The 17,869-nt window shown below is 42.5% G+C and overlaps 2 protein-coding genes across 6 annotated transcripts in view; one reads left to right on the top strand and one right to left on the bottom strand.

Moving 5' to 3' along the window:
* The window catches only part of CSPP1 (centrosome and spindle pole associated protein 1), a 113,642-nt gene extending 103,292 nt beyond the window's left edge, over positions 1 to 10,350 (top strand). For all 4 annotated transcript variants that reach the window (XM_010848454.1, XM_010848452.1, XM_010848451.1 and 1 more), the window contains 4 exons: positions 2,419 to 2,482; positions 4,581 to 4,690; positions 6,065 to 6,203; positions 9,494 to 10,350. In XM_010848454.1, coding sequence (XP_010846756.1) covers positions 2,419 to 2,482; positions 4,581 to 4,690; positions 6,065 to 6,203; positions 9,494 to 9,705 — 525 coding nt within the window. In that variant the 3' untranslated portion in view covers positions 9,706 to 10,350. The remainder of the gene's footprint in view (positions 1 to 2,418; positions 2,483 to 4,580; positions 4,691 to 6,064; positions 6,204 to 9,493) is intronic.
* A 1,019-nt stretch (positions 10,351 to 11,369) lies between these two features.
* Positions 11,370 to 17,869, bottom strand: part of ARFGEF1 (ADP-ribosylation factor guanine nucleotide-exchange factor 1 (brefeldin A-inhibited)) — a 133,388-nt gene continuing 126,888 nt past the window's right edge. Inside the window, exons 35-39 of one of the 2 annotated variants that reach the window (XM_010848450.1) lie at positions 16,811 to 16,950; positions 15,941 to 16,109; positions 14,954 to 15,092; positions 14,031 to 14,148; positions 11,370 to 12,816 (exon numbers count right to left, since the gene is read on the bottom strand). In XM_010848450.1, coding sequence (XP_010846752.1) covers positions 12,652 to 12,816; positions 14,031 to 14,148; positions 14,954 to 15,092; positions 15,941 to 16,109; positions 16,811 to 16,950 — 731 coding nt within the window. In that variant the 3' untranslated portion in view covers positions 11,370 to 12,651. The remainder of the gene's footprint in view (positions 12,817 to 14,030; positions 14,149 to 14,953; positions 15,093 to 15,940; positions 16,110 to 16,810; positions 16,951 to 17,869) is intronic. The other variant, XR_825992.1, reaches the window with a different exon arrangement.

The following is a 17,869-nucleotide window of genomic DNA, read 5'->3' as shown; positions in this document are numbered from 1 at the left end:
CTGGACATGGAACAATAGACTGGTTCCGAATAGGAAAAGGAGTACATCAAGGCTGTATATTGTCACCCTGCTTATTTAACTTCTATGCAGAATACATCATGAGAAATTGGACTGGAAGAAACACAAGCTGGAATCAAGATTTCCAGGAGAAATATCAATAACCTCAGATATGCAGATGGCACCACCCTTCTGGCAGAAAGTGAAGAGGAACTAAAAAGCCTCTTGATGAAAGTTAAAGTGGAGAGTGAAAAAGTTGGCTTTAAAGCTCAGCATTCAGAAAACGAAGATCATGGCATCTGGTCCCATCACCTCATGGGAAATAGATGGGGAAACGGTGGAAACAGTGTCGGACTTTATTTTTTGGGGCTCCAAAATCACTGCAAACGGTGACTGCAGCCATGAAATTAAAAGATGCTTACTTCTTGGAAGGGAAGTTATGTCCAACCTAGATAGCATATTCAACAGCAGACATTACTTTGCCAACAAAGGTCCGTCTAGTTAAGGCTATGGTTTTTCCTGTGGTCATGTATGGATGTGAGAGTTGGACTGTGAAGAAGGCTGAGCGCCGAAGAATTGGTGCTTTTGAAGTGTGGTGTTGGAGAAGACTCTTGAGAGTCCCTTGGACTGCAGGGAGATCCAACCAGTCCATTCTGAAGGAGATCAGCCCTGGGATTTCTTTGGAAGGAATAATGCTAAAGCTGGAACTCCAGTACTTTGGCCACCTCATGCGAAGAGTTGACTCATTGGAAAAGACTCTGATGCTGGGAGGGATTGGGGGCAGGAGGAGAAGGGGACGACAGAGGATGAGATGGCTGGATGGCATCGCTGACTCGATGGATGTGAGTCTGAGTGAACTCCGGGAGTTGGTGATGGACAGGGAGGCCTGGCGTGCTGCGATTCATGGGGTCGCGAAGAGTCGGACACGACTGAGCGACTGAACTGAACTGAGGCTGCTGTTTGCTCAGTGTTACCAGTTGGTGCTGGTTTTGAACTGATAGTGGTGGTAACAGCCTCACAGCAGCAAGTCTGTACCCATACTACCTGCGAGGTACTTGGTGTGTATTTGCTCTGAAGTTCAAAACAAGGTCTGCCTACCCCCATTTTACTTAAGAGGAGACTCAGGCCACGATCACACAGCCAGTGAGCAGTAAAGTCCATGTCTGGACGCCGGCTGAACTCCAGAGCCCTTCCCTGTCCCACGTTACCTGAGATGTATGGACATCTTTTCTGAACACGCTGTAGGTTTCTCTGTATATGGCAACCACATTTCTCAGTGAAAAGGCATTGAAATGTAACCACTGGGATTTTAGTTAAAATGCTGATTAATAACACGTTTTGCTGCATAGAAACTGAGCATGAACCAACAATTTAATATGGCCATTAGAAAAGAAAAGCTAATAGATTTGGGGCTCACCTTTCTAGAGACTGGATTATATGGAAACTCAAGGTGAGACTGGGGAAGATTGTCGTGGAGAAGGTTGGGCTGAGGTGGTCACTCTTTCCAGTGTGGGAGGGACTGTGAAACAGAAGAGAGGCTGGACAGTATGCACAGTGTTAAGGAGAGCTGCTGGTTCAGACCATTTGGTAATTTGAGAAGCTATTATCACCATTACTGTCGTTCTTGAAGGCAGAAGTAGAATCCTTAGGTTTAAAGGTAAAAGAATTCAGTTCAGTATATGGAAGACCTCAGTGAAAGATAATAACTTTCTGGTAACCAATACTATGTCTCATTGCGTGCACTTCCTTAGAGGTTAGTGGACAGCTTTTCACTGGAGTGTTCTAGCACATCCTAGAAATCTGGTAGGGAAGTGCAGGGAGGGGTGTGGGGTGACTTTAGATTTCTTCCAGTGTGTAAGAGGACATTCTCTGTTGTAGGAAATTGACATCTAGAGTTTACCTGTAATTTGAGAGCTCATTACAAGCCCGACCCTAGCATTACCTTCCCTACTCTTATATCCCTGTCTATCTGCTGTCTTTGTGGCACATGCCATCCCATGGGGCTGTCGTTATCTGAGGGCATGCCTCTCCCCATGGGAGCGTGACCCACTCCATAGCATAAACTCCTACTCCTCTTTCTATTTCCAGTTCCTCACATGCAGGAAATACTAAGTGCACTCAGCAGATTTATTCAGAGAATGAATAAATCTTGACAATGATGTAAAGACTTTAGATGTTTAATTTGGTTCATTGCTTCACACTCTATTATATTTTTATCAGCAGTAATGCAACTCTTAAAAGGTCTTTTCCTGTGGTTTCTAGCATTGGAATGTGGTGAAAGAGGGAACCAGCCAGTCCTGCTTCCCCCCATGCACTTTTGCTAGCTTTGGGGAGTGTGGAGACTTGTGCCTCTGTACAGATTTGTTGTTTTTCTACACAGGACTAATAAAAATAGTCATTAATATATGATGTTTCTTTTAGCCCAGAGAGGACACTGATGATTTCTTGAAAAACTCATTATTAGAATCTGATAGTGCTTTTATTGGTGAGTATGTTTATTTTACCAATCTATTTGTTTAAATATTTAGCATTATTTATATTCAAGTGTTTTTCTCCATACCTAAAAAATCAGTACTTTACTCTTTGTTTGTGCTGTGCTTAATCGCTCAATCATGTCCGACTCTTGGGACCCCATGAATTGTAGCCCACCAGGCTCCTCTGTCCGTGAGATTCTCCAGGCAAGAATACTGGAGTGGGTTGCCATTTCCTTCTCCAGAGGATGTTCCTGACCCAGGAATTGAACCTGGGTCTCCTGCACTGCAGGCAGACTCTTGACAACTGAGCTATGAGGGAAGCCCACTCTTTGTTTGGACCTCATTAAAATTAAACTTCAGTGCTCTGCAAATGGTAAGAAAATAAAACAAGCCAGAGAAGGGAGGAAGTATTTGCAGAAGACATGTCTAATAAAGGACTCCTATCCCAAGTACACCAGGAACTCTTAAAACAGTTAAGACAATGGCCCTGTTAAAAGATGGGAAAAGATCCAGACACTTCACCACAGACAGGATGGCAGGTAAGCGTATGAAAAGGTGCCCCATGTCCGTCATTGTCATTAGGGAAACACAGGTCATGTGTCATCAGGGAAACTCAGGTCAACACGAGACACCACCACATAGCTATAGAATGACCCAGATTTGGAACACGGACACTGCCAAAGGCTGGCAGAATATGGAGCCATAGGAACGCTAACTCATCACTGGTGGGAATGGAAATCAGTACCATCACTTTGGAAGACAGTTTGGTGGTTTCTTACAAAAGTAAACATACCCTTACCATATGATCCAGCATTCACACTCCTTGGTATTTACCCAAAGGAGTTGAGACTTTGGTCTCAGCATAAGTCTCAACTCCTTATGTTCACACAGAAACCTGCACACAGATGTTTTTAGCAGTTTATCCATAATTGCTAAGATGTGGAAGCAACCAAGTTGTCTCTAAGTAGATGAATGGATATACAGTGATAGATCCGGACAATGCAGTATTATTTGGTGCTAAAAAGCATTGAACTACAAAGCCAGGAAGAGAAATGGAGGAACCTTGAATGTTTGTAAGGGAAAGGAATCAATCTGAATAATCTACATATTGTATGGTTCTAACTATGACTTTCTGGAAAAGGTAAAACTATGGAGGCAGTTAAAAAATCAGTGGTTGCCACAAGGTTACAGCAGGGGGAGGAATGAATGGTGGAGCTCTCCTGTCTGATACTGGAATGGTGGATATGTTAAAAGCCAGAGGATGTACAACCCCAGGAATGAACCCTAATTATGGACTTTCAGCAAAAATGATGTGTCAGTGTAGGTTCATTGGTTTTAACAAATGTGCCATTTTGTGGGGGCTGCTGATAGATGGGTAAGCTCTGAATATGTGGTGGCAGGGGGTTTAGTAGGAATTCTCCATGCCTTTCACTCAGTTTTACTGACCTTAAAAACTTGTAAATAAAGCTTTTAAAAAAAGAGCAAGTGAGTTATTGGTGGGGTATAATAAAGAAGTCAGCAAACTTTATTTTTGGAGTTTTAGAAAATCGCACATCTCATTCAATAGAATACAGTTATTGCTGCTTTAAAGAAAAACTATACATTAAATTTCAGGAATTTGAATATCAATTATATATTAAATGATAGTATTTTATCAATGTTACATTTCCTGAATGTGGTACTGAGACTGTGGCTGTACAGTCTGTGGCCCTTGTTCTTAGATGGCCTCTGCTAAAGCATTTAGGGACGAGGTATCATGATGTCTTCAGCTTAGTATTTTTTATTCTGCAAAAAATAAATAAGCCCCCACAAAATACTACATTGTACAATTCCATATGGAATCTTAGGAACAGTACATCTCCAGACTGAAGGCAGATCAGTGTTCACATGGGCTTGGCAGGTGGAAGTGGGGAAGAGTGATTTTGTGACCAAAATGTTCTAAAACTATAGTGATTGCGCAGTTCTTTAAAAATCACTGTATGTTTATTGTGGGCAGATTTTATCATATGTAAATAATATCTTAATAAAACTATTAAAAGACAGTCTTGGATTAGCTCTGAATGGAGATGTGAAAGGTGGATGTTCACAGCTTCCCCCCGTGTTCTCTAGGTGCGCATGGCGAGACGTACCCAGCCATTGAGGATGGGGGCTTCCTGCTGCTATCTCCGCTGCCCTCCGCCAGAGAGCGCAGAAGGAACAAACTGAAAGGATTGGACTTTGTATGTATGAAATGTCCTTTTGTTTTTTCAAGTTTAGGAAGGAGAGGTCTAGGCTGATTGGCTAAACTGGTGTGGTCCAGTAAAGAAAGAGAACATGCTCTCGATTAAGCTGGACATGGGTCTGAACAGAGGCTCTGCCACCAAATGCTGGACGACCGTGAGCAGGTTACTGGGACACAAAGGTCCCCTAAGTCATAACATATAATTGATTCCGTTATTGCCAAGTGATATTTCATTGTAAGGATATTCCACGTGTTTTTTTTCCCCAATTGTTTGATAGACGTTTGGGTTGTTCCCACTTTTTCTGTTATCAATACAGCAGCTTTTAACATTAGCATATAGATGTTTTCTTTTCCTATAACATCTTGAGGAACTACCAGACTGTTTTCCAAAGTGCCTGCTCCACTTTACATTCCCACCCACATTCTGTGAAGGTTCCAGTTTCTCTACACCCTGGCCAACATTTGTTAGTGAGTGCAAAGTATTATCTCATTGTGGATTTGATTTTGTATTTTTCTGACAAAATGATACTGAGCATCCTTTCTTGTGCTTCTTAGCTATTTGGAGATCTTCTCTGGAGATAGGTATATTCAAATCCTTGGCCCTTTTTCTAATTGGGTCATCTTTTCATTGTTGAGTTCTAAGCTCTTTATAGATTATGGATACAAGTCCCATATTAGATGTATGACCTAACAGATACTTTCTTGATGGTGTCCATTGAAGCACAGAAGCTTTTGATCTTGACAGAGGTAGAGCTTACAGATCTTATTTTTGCTTGTGCTTTTGCTGTCGTATCTAAGAAACCATTGCCTAACCCATGATCATGAATGTTCTTTCTTTGTTTTCTTCTAAGAGTTTTAGCTCTTAAATTTAGGTCAGTGAATCCACTTTGAGCTAATTTTTGCAAACGTAAGGGTCCAAATTCATTATTTACATGTAGATAGTTATTTTGGTACCATTTGTTGAAAAAAATCCTAGTGAATTTTATTGGTTTTTCTGCCCCTAACTATAAGGGCTTATTTCTGGACTCTCTTTCTATTCCATTCATCTATGTCTACCCTTAGGCCAGGACCACCCTGTCTTGATTAGTATAGCTGGACTGATTCTTAGCCCCTGATGTTTCAGTTTTTCCTTTTGTGTTTTGTAATTCCCCACCTTTATCCACTCTGGTAGCATTTATATGTTATCACCAAATGCTTTACCTTCATCTGAGCCTGCAAGGATAAACACAAGTTAGAATATAAAGGCTACAGATTTAATTTTGTTCATCACTATACATTTATCAAGCTTAACAACATATTTTGATTCACTGATTTATTGTGAACATATTTTATGTTAATGATCATTTCCGAAGTTCTGTTTTCTTAATTACAGGATAACAGTCACCCTGATGTGCCACCAGATGGTGTCTCTTTAAAATCTGTATCCAGTATAAATATTGATCAGCTTAGAATGAGAAATGAAGAACGAATGCGAAGACTGAATGAACTTCAGAATAAACCTATTACTACAGGTAAAAGGCCAAGTATAATAGCCAACAGCAGATTTGGTGAAAACTCAAACCTGCTTCATAGAAGTTTTCACTGATGGCTGAGAGAGGAAATGAGTTCTGAAATCCTTTGAGTTGTAGAGCCTAAGGATTAATTTTGCAGCGGATTCTTTCTACCAGAGGGACTACCCCTTTTCAAGTGGAATCTAAACAGATAAGGTTTTTGTGTGTTAAACATATCCAGACTTTGCTTTCAGCAGGGAAAATGTTGATTTGTACTGATGTCTTGCTTCCCTACTGAAGAAGTTGTTCCATTGCTCAGTCGTGTCTTACTCTTTGCGACCCTACGGACTGCAGCATGCCAGGCTTCCCTGTCCATCACAAACTCCCGGAGCTTGCTCAAACTCATGTCCATCGAGTCAGTGATGCCATCCAACCATCTCATCCTCTGTCGTCCCATTTTTCTCCTGCCTTCGATCTTTCCCAGCATCAGGGTCTTTTCCAAGGAGTTGCTTCTTCGCATCAGGTGGCCAAAGTACAGGAGGTACAGCTTCAGTCCTTGCAATGAATATTCAGGAGTGATTTCCTTTAGGATGGACTGGTTAGATCTCCTTGCTGTCCAAGGGACTCTCAAGAGTCTTCTCTGACACCACAGTTCAAAAGCATCAAGTCTTCGGCACTCAACTTTCTTTGTAGTCCAACTTTCACATCCATACATCACTACTGGAAAAACCATAGCTTTGATTAGACGGTCTTTTGTTGGCAAAATAATGTCTCTGCTTTTTAATATGCTGTCTCGGTTGGTCATAGCTTTCCTTCCAAGGAGCAAGCATGTTTAAATTTCATGGCTGCAGTCACCATCTGCAGTGAGTTTGGAGCCCAAGAAAATAGAGTCTGTTACTGTTGCCATTGTTCTGCCATCTATTTGCCATGAAATGATGGGACTGGATGCCATGATCTTCATTTTTTGAATGTTGTATTTTAAGCCAGCTTTTTCACTCTCCTCTTTTACTTTCAGCAAGTGGCTCTTTAGTTCCCCTTTGCTTTCTGCCATAAGGGTGGTGTTTCTCCTGGCAATCTTGATTCCAGCTTGTCCTTCATCCAGTCTGACATTTTGCATGATGTACTATGCATGTGTTAAATAAGCAGGGTGACAATATACAGCCTTGATGTACTCCTTTCCCTATTTGAAACCAGTCTGTTGTTCCATGTCCGGTTCTAACTGTTGCTTCTTGACCTGCATATAGATTTCTCAGGAGGCAGGAAAGGTGGTCTGGTATTCCTGTCTCTTGAAGAATTTTCCATGGGTTATTTTGATCTACACAATAAAATATTGATTATGCCAGAAGACTTTGGTATAATCAATAAAGCAGATGTTTTTCTGGAATTCTCTTGCTTTTTCTGTGATCCAGCAGATGTTGGCAATTTGATCTTTGGTTCCTCTGCCTTTTCTAAATCCAGCTTGAACATCTGGAAGTTCACGGTTCATGTACTGTTGAAGCCTGTCTTGGAGAATTTTCAGCATTACTTTACTAGTGTGTGAGATGAGTGCAGTTGTGCAGTAGTTTGAACATTCTTTGGCATTGACCTTCTTTGGGATGGATGAAAATTGACGTTTTCCAGTCCTGTGGCCACTGCTGAGTTTTCCAAATTTGCTGGCATATTGAGTGCAGCACTTTCACAGCATTGTCTTTTAGGATTTGAAATAGCTCCACTGGAATTCCATCACCTCCACTAGCTTTGTTTGTAGTGATGCTTCCTAAGGCCCACTTGACTTCGCATTCCAGGATGTCTGGACTGAAGTGACAGATTATCAGAAGTCAACTTTAAAACCTTGTTCTTTATATAACACATCTTTTATAAATTTGTAGGGGTAACAAAGAAATTGTTTTTAACATTTTTACTTGGCTTTTTGTATGTGGATAAAGCAAAAAAGCTTCTGGATAGTGTTTTCTTTTTAAATGTCAAAATATAGTCTTTTTTTTATCATGCAAGGCATTGCCATATCTCACATCTTAGGTGAACAGAAGGTTAAAAGCTTGATCACTGAGCACAGGCAGGCAGGACACTTCCTTAGGCAACTCATGAGCTCCTCTGCCAGCTCTTGGCCACCTTCTTTATGGCACTGCTATCAGTCTTGAGGATAATAGGATGATACTATAGTAATAAGCCCTATTATTAGCTTTAGCAAATAGCAGAGTGGTCTATTTGAACAATTCACCTTATTCTGTTAGACTACAATAATTTTCTAATAACTATATTTTTTAAGATTTTTGAAAGATATATTTTAGATCCAACTTTTAATGTTATACTAATTTAAAACTGTACTCATACCATCTCTATCAAGATATCATGTGTTCTGATTGTAGGAATTTCTTACCAAATACCAGACAACATGGTAGACTGATAAGAGAAGTACTTTTCATGCCATAGCTAGAAAAATGTGGACAGTAGGAAAGAATGCTTGCTTTCTGGCTAAAAGACATTTTAATCTGTACTGAGAATTACCTATTCCTCAATTTCTTTTAGAACCAAGTAAGTTGAATTAATACTGAACAGGGATATACTTAAATTGAGAGAAAACAAACCATTTGAAGTTATCTTTTTCAGAAGACTTTCAACTTCTAAACTTTTAAAAACATGGTCCTTTCAAACAGCTTTTAAGTGTGATGTAGATTGATTGCTCAATGCATTGATTGCACATGTCCGTTTGCTGAACTAATGCTTCACAGACCAGAAGATGTAATTAAAAAAGAAATTGACATCACAGGGTAGGGAAGACAGATTTTCCTATTATTATATCTAATGAGAAGTTAAATAGCTATAGAAGCTCTGCGCATAACCAATTAAAAGAATGAAAAATGAGAGCTATGTCTTAATGGCATAAATACAACCTCTTAGATTAGGTAGAAGAATGGAATTAATTTCATCCCTGTCTTATGTTTTCCTAAAATGACCTTATTTCCTTAAAACAGTGTTAGGAGTATTTCCAAAACCTTGCTAAAAAAAGTTTGGTGTGGTATCCTTTAGGGGACACAAAGTAAGACTGTGGACACTTTTCTAGTCATCTGCTGTCCTTGAATCCCTGTGGGTGCTGGGACCATTGCTCAGTTGACCCCATTTTGTTCCTTATGACTGGCCTGTTCCTGGGTTTGCTTTCCTCTCTCTCTAAGGAGGGGTGTGGACAACAGGACAGTGTAGAACACAATGCTGTGGAGAAACGCAGAGCTTAATGGGTTAGAGTACAGGAGGTCTGTTCCCATCACCTACCTACCGCTCCTGTTACTGAGTCAAGTCTCTCTCGCCTCCTTTAGATGATGAGAGTTCACTGGTGGACCCTGATGACATCATGAGGCACCGGGGTGACGACGGATCAAACTCTGTAGCCACTGAGCCCTGGCTCCGCCCAGGCACCTCAGAAACACTGAAGCGATTCATGGTGGAACAGCTGAGGCAGGAGCAGCAGCAGGGTCCTGGCAAACCAGGCGCTTTCACCTGGCAGGGACTGTCTACTGCACACGGTTAAAATCAGTCTGTACTGGACCCAGTAGTGCCTTTGAAGGTGAAAGGCATGTGAAACCTGAACCTGAATAATATGTGCTACTTTTGGCCTGTACATGGCAGTTACTCATATTCCATCTGTATAGAAGGTATATTTTTTCCATGATGTATATGATGTATTTATATTATGTACATAAATAAAAAGCCATGGCTATTTATATAATGTAGAATTGTATAGAATTATTTTTGCACAACTTTTGCCATAAAGTAGGGTGGTAATGAACTCTCGCAATCAACTACCGTATGTGCATTATTTTAAATTCTGCTTGTAAGATAAGGTGAATAAAACAAGTATCTTAACAGTACTGTAAGAATACTCTTTGCTATGTGTACATCTGCTATTATCACTATTCAAAATCATTTTTTCACTTAGTAAATATACTGGTTATAGCTGTTGCTCTGTAATCAGAATCAGATGTGCTACTTCCATTTCATTTAGAACTACTGACTCAGTATAAATATGAGAGAGTTGTTAGTGACTATTTCCTGTGAGCCATGCACTTACATGTCACATCTTTCTGCCTCTATTTTTGTGCCAATGAAGGCAGTAAGTTTGCTCTTTATATGATGTAATTACTTCTTGATAAAAATAAATTATTTTTATTACCAATGTCAGTTTCTTATTTTAACTAGAATTGAGGTTTCTATATAGAAGTCGAGGAGAGGCAGGAGAACCCGGGGTCGAGGATGGAGACTGCTTGCCGCATGGCTGAGGACCCTGTGGTGAGTGATCAACCCTCCTAAATGCTAGAGGTGCCTTTAAAAAAGGGAAGACTAACTCAAATCCTTGGAAATATTTCTTGTTCAGATTCTAGTAATGAGAGCCAAGAACATGCCTAGGCACTGATGGTATGCTTCTAAGATCAGGTAAGCACACTGTTAAGTGGGAAACTTCTCAGATATTTGAAATTTTAGTTGCATGTAAATGCCATGCCAATTTTTGTAATCAAATCATTTATGAAAGATTTTTCTTATGTCTTCACCTGAGTAAGATGAAAGCCTCTGCTGGAGAAAAGTCCTGATTTTATACCATAAATATTAATAACACACAGCCAGGTCCTCTAAAATACCCTGAGACAGGCCTAGATGGTCACGGGGGCTCCTGGCTCTTGCAGCATCCAGCTGGGCTTGCACAGGGCCAGGTCCTGAGGGTAACAAATGTAGTGTACTTACAAATGCTCTGTTCGGTGACTGCTGGTGACCTGAGAGATGCAAGGGCTAAGACTGAACGCTCTCCTGTTTTTTTTAACACAACCATCAAAATAAATAGTCTTTACATGTTCTTTTTTCTTTTCAGGTTGTTGTACCACTCGACTGAGGACACACGCCGCCACCCTGCAAGCTGCCTCAAAGGTAATTTTAGCCCTCTCAGCATTTGTTCACATAGTACTGCCCTATTCTGGGTTCATACATGCACAAAATATTAAACTGAATAGCCTAAAGTTGAGAGAGCAGAATATGGGGGAGGATCAAACGCCAGGAGCTGGAGAGAAAATATCACAACTAATGGACATTGAATTCACATGGAGCTGTGAATGAGAATATCCTTTCCCTAGTTAGGCTTTTAAGAAAAAAAAAGTCAATGAAACATGGGGCCATGGATGACATAGGTTTTGATTGCACTGATGAAATAATCCAAAAACTTTATTGACCTATAACCTGATTAGAATATGCCAGATGAGAATCAATATTGTACAGAAAGTTGTACAGAATTTTTACATAGAAAACTTTACATCTGTACCATATACATTTTATCCATCTGAAAAAATTTTCTACATCCACTGTTAATACGGAATGCTTGACAATCTTGTTTTTTTAACCATCAGAGCACAATTCACAGTATGAATACGTTTCCAGTAAATCTAACCTCCCCAAACCATGCCAGATTTGTTATTTTAATATATTCAACATTAAATTCTGTACATAGAGTAAAATCTACATCAAGCCCCGCCACCCAAAAGAAAAGGAAAGGAAGTGACAGCAATCGAGATTCATTCTGCAGTGATTCAAGTTTCGGTCCATGAAGGATCATTCTATTTTAATGGCTCATCTTTCAAAGCCCTACGAGAAGTGTATTACAGGTAGTTATGTCAGCAGGGGTATGTTCCACCTTTGTTGGTGTTGATCATGACAAATGTCAGCCACAACAGCTTCTGGGCATGTTAAACCCTCAAAATAACCACCCCGTAAAGAGGGCAAAACCAAATCCCCACAAAATAAAATAGACAAGAAGTTCAACCCAAATGTTTAGTGCATTTGACAAAATATTATAGGTATTTAGCAAATGAATAAGAAAATAAAGAAATAAAACAGTGCAGGAAGAACTCTATAATGTCTTAAGATTTTTATATTACAGACCTGCATCTCTGTACATTTTTCACAGAAGGATCATTACCAGTATCTCAGATAGCCTGAGTGTGCAAAAATCTTCAGAATAAGAATACCATAGTTGCTAAATAACTTTTACCATGAACAATAATTTCTTCTTTTCCCCCCAACCCCCAATTATAAACATTTTATCCTTCAAAATACAGCTCTCCTGAGTTGTACTTCTTGCAGAAGTTCAAATCTTTACATCTAGAGTTCTTTGGGTAAGTTTCACTTCCATACCTGCCAGAAATATGTAGGGCTCTCCCTGCCACCAAGGACAAGGAAGGACATGTGAGCATACAAGCTGACACTGTGGGAACAGGTTTTTTGCTTGTGAGCCCAACACGACAAACAGAACCCACCAGGTTACAAAAGGGATGGACGGGAGCACTGCAGGTTCGAACTGAAATTCTAAGCTTCTTAGAAGTAACCTTTAGACACAGCAATCCAGAGAAACCATTTTTCAGGTAGGAAACCTCAGCTCCAGGGTCCTTTTAAAGAACGGAGGGATGTAAACGCCAACAAAAATATGAAGTTCCCATCATTGCTTGTTTATTCCAAGTTCCTGTTCAGGTGGTTGTGATATCTGAAAAACTACTCCAATTCTCAGAAAAAATCTTCTAAGAACAGCACGAAGTTCAGGAATCAAGTCAAATTGCATAATTTCACATAAGAGAGGGTAGTAGAATGATGCATGAGCTTTAAACTGGGGGGAAATGAATTCTCTGTTAGTAATGTTCTCATTGCAAACCACAGAACCTCAAAGTGCCTTTAGAAGGAACCCACTTGGGGACACTGCCCTGAGAGTGAAGACAGGAGACACATCTGCATAAAGCAGAGATTACTGATCATGCACCTGAGAGACTGAGATGTATTCGGAACTTCATTTGATTCACTTAGTTATCCATCCTTATTTTGGAAAACATTTCTCATTGCGTTTCCTTGACAAACTTATGACAGACATTTAGTATTTATCGTCGTTTTCCCTTGGGTAATAAGCAAAAGTAAGCCAAGCAAGAATCACAGTTTTTGTAAGCTATAGGTTACTGAAACTATTCTGTCTGGTAAATAGAGTTGTCTCTCAAACTTCAAATTCTATCTAATGTTGCAATATAAAATATGAGGGCTCCATACATTCTATTATATTTTTGTTGTAGTTTAATCTCTGAATACTAGCTGTCTGCCTGTTTCTCTCCTTGGCTGTTCTCCCACCTCATAAGGTATGAGGGAGCGGTGTGACAGTGCTAAGAAGGCCAAGTGTGGGGCAAGGCAGACGGACTGGAAGTCCTCAGAGTCCACTTGGCTGCTGGTTGCCGGAAGGTACTTCTCCAAGCTCTACCTGGCCCAGGTCAGAGGGGCACACACATGGGCACAGAGTGGCATTACATGGCATCTGTGGGGCCCACAGTGTCAGCCTCCAGATTAGGCATTTTTAAACCTATTTAGAGATCACAGGAACCCGTTTCCATTTATGTGGGCTGTACGTTGCTACATTTTTTAACGAGTAAAATGTGTATTTCTGAAAAGTCTAAATGGTATATACAGCTATACATTATACATCTGATCTTTGTTTTCTACTGGTGAAAATTCTTAAATGAGTTTATGGTGCATTCCCACAGAATCAGTCCCTCTGCCAGAGGAACAACGGGGGCCTGCTGCCCAGATGCAACCATGATTGCGGCCACGCCTGGCAGCTGTCTTGGATGTGACAGGAGAGACTCCAGGGGTCGGGATGGGAGCTGCAGTGGGGGTGGGTGGGGGAATCTAGGCAGCTTGTTGGTATCCTAACGGATTCTGATTCCTGTAGTGCTGCCCTACAGGAGAACAGAGTGGGGTGGGGAGGGCCTGCACCCCCACCTCCCACTCGGACATGCACCCCTCAGGCTGGGGATGCTGGTAGACAAGGTGCCTGGTACTCACCCTATTATCGCTGATCTTCAGGACTTTAGTCAGAAATAAGAGCAGTAAGTTAGTCCAGGCTTCCCGATGACTTTCCGACGTTAGAGTAAGAAAGTAACTGAGTGCTTCGCTGCAGACACTGAAATGGAAAAGGTTCCGCATCACGCTTCCTGGTGGTGCACCTGCTGGCCTGACATCACGGCGCAGGAACAACTGAGACCAGGAGGATAGTGAACGGTAACTACTGTCAACTGGAGCCTATCAGGAAACCCGCACTTTCTTCCTTTTGGAAGTTCTCTTATATGCTAGACCGCCGTGGAGGAGCACAAGCACGGGGCTGGTGTCGAGACTGTGGCTGAAACCCGGGTGGCCGTTCCCCTCCTGCACCGAGCCCTCGATGCTTTGGGGCCTTAACAGCCTCATCAAGAACTGGGGAAACGGCCCAGGTGACTGCCAGAAGTTCTAAAGTGAAATTAGTTGGTTTCTGAGAACATCTATTCTCTCAAGAAGACAAAAAAAATACAAGGTAAAAGACTGTATTCTTTCTGAAAGGACAAAATCTTAAGTTGTCATGGAGTAAAAATGGAATGCAAACAAAACTAAAAGAGAAACTCCACATACTTTTTCAAACTAAATGTCAGTAGGAATGTTTTCCACTTTCAGAAATAGATCAGTTTCTAAAAACAAATCTATCTATGACATGAAAAAGAGCCTAAAAATTAAGACACAGAACTTCCTCTTTTGTCCTGTAACATCAAAAATAAGACAATTTGCTTATATCTCAACAACTCTGCGGAAGCACATTTGTCTATAAGACTGCGTTAGCTTTTACAATCTCTTCCGCAGGCCCCAAGTCATCTGCCCAGCTGTGGACTCCCCGGGCACAGCGCGGCCCTCCGCACTCTGTACTGAGCAGCTGCATGGGCCGAAGCCCCAAGTCTTACTTTAAAAGCCTCTGCTGGACCTCCTCCCAGGCGCTGGCCCGGCTCTCGTCCGTGTACATCCGGAAGAGAATGCGCAGCCCACAGGCCAGGCTGCTCGTCTCCTGCTTCAGAAGGTTGGGCTTGGATTTGCCCTTGAAGCCTGCAGAGGGGAAGTCGGAGTTAACAGGAGGGGAGACATCTAGTGAAGGAGCACAGCCTGCCTGGAACGCAGAATGGTCCAAGGTCAGCAGCCTGCAGGCCCAGGCAAGTGAGGAGCCCAGTGCCCTTGGCAGGAACGGTCTCAGCTGAACAGTGGCCACAACTTGGATTGAATAAAAGGGAAAAAGTTAAGTACCGTCTGTTTACAGAAGCGAGGCTGTACAAGAAGGGGGAGAATGAACAGAGCCTGGGTGGCAAAGAGATACCATGGATGAAATAAAATTCCTAAGTGTACAGCACCCAGCACTGTCATGTTCAAGAACAGCAGCTTCCTTCTTTTATTATGCATATTCTTCAGCCTCTCCTCTCAGCACTGTTCTGCACCTAATTGGCCCCAAGTAACTATTTCTTTAAAAAATAACAATGTCAGTAAAATTGTTAAAAAGCTTGCTTCTTACTTAAATCTTCCAACTTGTTCAAAAACAAATCTCCCTCCCACTTCAAAACCCTGACTTATGTTCTGGCCATGCCCTGGGGAGCAGGCACTCAATACAGATGCCTTCATGCCTGGGACCCTCTCAGCTCTAGTAAGCAGATGGTATAGATAGGAAGGCCCAGGCTGAGCGCAGAAAGTGAAAAACAACATGAAAGCCAGTCAGCTGACAGTGTGATTAAACGTAGGAGGCTCATCCACCCAGGCAGTTCCTCGGCATTTTGTAGGCCGGAGAAAGACCCGTCGGTGGAGTGTTCGCTGACGGCTGGTGAAGACTCAGCGTTCGCGCTGTTGAGTCCCCTCGTGTGACCCGGCTGCTAGCCCGCTAAGGGCGCGGCCTGCCCAGCACAGCTTACCCGCCTTCCACAGAGCCGTCCTCTGTTCGTTGTTGGAGTTGAAAGCTTTTGCAAATCTGTGTGACTCTAACAAGCAGTCCAGGAGCTTGAAGAGTTGTTGTGATGTTAAAAAGCGATACATTCCTTGGTCTTGAGTGTCCACTCGAACATCAAAGTCCACAGCGTCTCTCTTTGGAAAACAAACCACCACAGCACAGGCACCCACAGTCACAGTTAGAACCAAAGACCACTTCTATGAGCAAGCCATAGAACGTAATCTGTCTCAACAGTAAAAGACCACCTTCTCTTATTAAATCTCCAGAATCTTCATTCCTTGCACCCTTCTCACTGAGCACTACCCTCAGTGTCTCTGGCTCCCTGCCCACAACTCTTGACCCCAAAGCTCTGCCCCAGGAGACCCTCAGCTTCCGCCCCCTTCACGTTCCTCACCCTTCTTAGGTCCTCACTTCTGTTAACCAGTAGGAGGCTGTGGACTGTAATCATAAATATCCTTGTGCATAACCCACCCCTCACCCCTTTAGTAACTGGCTGGCAAACCCCCTACTCCGCAATGGATGAAGGATCAATTGCTCTAGTAGAGCTGACTGCAGCCTTCTTAGCACAGCTTCCTCATGGAGCTGCAAGGCAGCACTGGCTCGTGGCTCCTCCTGCCTCCCGGCTCCTCCTGCCTCCCTGGTTCTTGCCCCCAAGCTCTTCACCTGTGGCTCAATCCTGAACCCCCTCCCCGCTGTGCCCACACTCAACCGCGGCCATGTCCTCAGTCCCATGGTCTGGGCTGACAGCCGTGGGGCAATGGCCCCCAAATGGCCCCTCTCGCTTGGCCTCTGCTCCGAAGCCCAGATGGCAGAGCTGACCCCTGCACCCGCTCACCTGCGCCGCGGCTAAGTTTTCCGCGTCCTCCTTCCTACTTGTGGCGGGGAAGAACACGATGTTGTCGATAGTCTGGATGAGTTCCAGCTGCACAACACATTTAATCAACAGGGCGGCAAACAATTTTTGTTCTGGAAATTCTGTGAGGAAACCCACCCCAATGCACATGCAAACAAAAATTATTTTGAATCCTTTATAATTTCTGTGACATTACAATGCTAAGGAAACATTAACATGTATGAAGGTAACTTGCACACATCACACTGAAGGACAGCCTGCTTCTGCGCATGAGCACTCAGTAAAAGCTGCATTTCATCAGTATTTAGAAGAGCCTTAGAAAATTCACTTCTTCAGTAAACAAAAATATACAAAAATAACGGAACAGTGAATACATTCAAGGAGGTGCCAGGACAAATTTTAAAGTAATATTTAGGTTATTCCTTAATAAAAATGTATCAAATGGATTAAAAGCTACAGTTTCAATAGCATTTGCTACAAACCCAAGTTTGACCTTTGACTACAGGTAATATAAAAAACTGAATATAAAAAAGCCAGAAGAAAACAACAGGAGCTAGATCTGTGAGGCAGGGAGCGAGGGGCTCAGGACTGTGATCAACTGGAAGACACGGAGGGTCAACCAGAGCACCTGCTTTATTTGGATCCAGGCTGGTGGCTGCGTCTAAAATGGCCTCCTATTTCTAAAGCACAACGAGCCCAGCAGTCCACGCAGAGTCATGCCTAGTGCAGGACTAAGAGCAACCGCCCTGGAGGTGACCGGTGCTCAGACACGGCCTGGGGTGGAACACGGCTGCCTTCCTCTGGCCTGAACCACTGCTCGGAAGGGCCGTTTCTGTAAGGACACACAGACTCATGGAAGGAAGGACTTTCCACCTACATGGGGTCAGGTGAGAAGATGCAGAAACACAAGGTTAGGAAAGACAATTCAACTACTGAGATGCTCAAGAGCCAGCAGCACTGACCCAGCCAAGGTCAGTTCTCCAGGAATCTTTCCAGGAGCCGGATGATTGTCCCTGGTTGGGTGGGGTCGGGGGGGCCGGT

This window comes from Bison bison, unplaced genomic scaffold, assembly GCF_000754665.1.
Source record: "Bison bison bison isolate TAMUID 2011002044 unplaced genomic scaffold, Bison_UMD1.0 scf7180017864267, whole genome shotgun sequence".
In the NCBI taxonomy this organism is placed as follows: domain Eukaryota; kingdom Metazoa; phylum Chordata; class Mammalia; order Artiodactyla; family Bovidae; genus Bison; species Bison bison.
The sequence above is the reverse complement of the archived record's forward strand: the minus strand, read 5'-3'. Positions and strand labels throughout refer to the sequence as shown.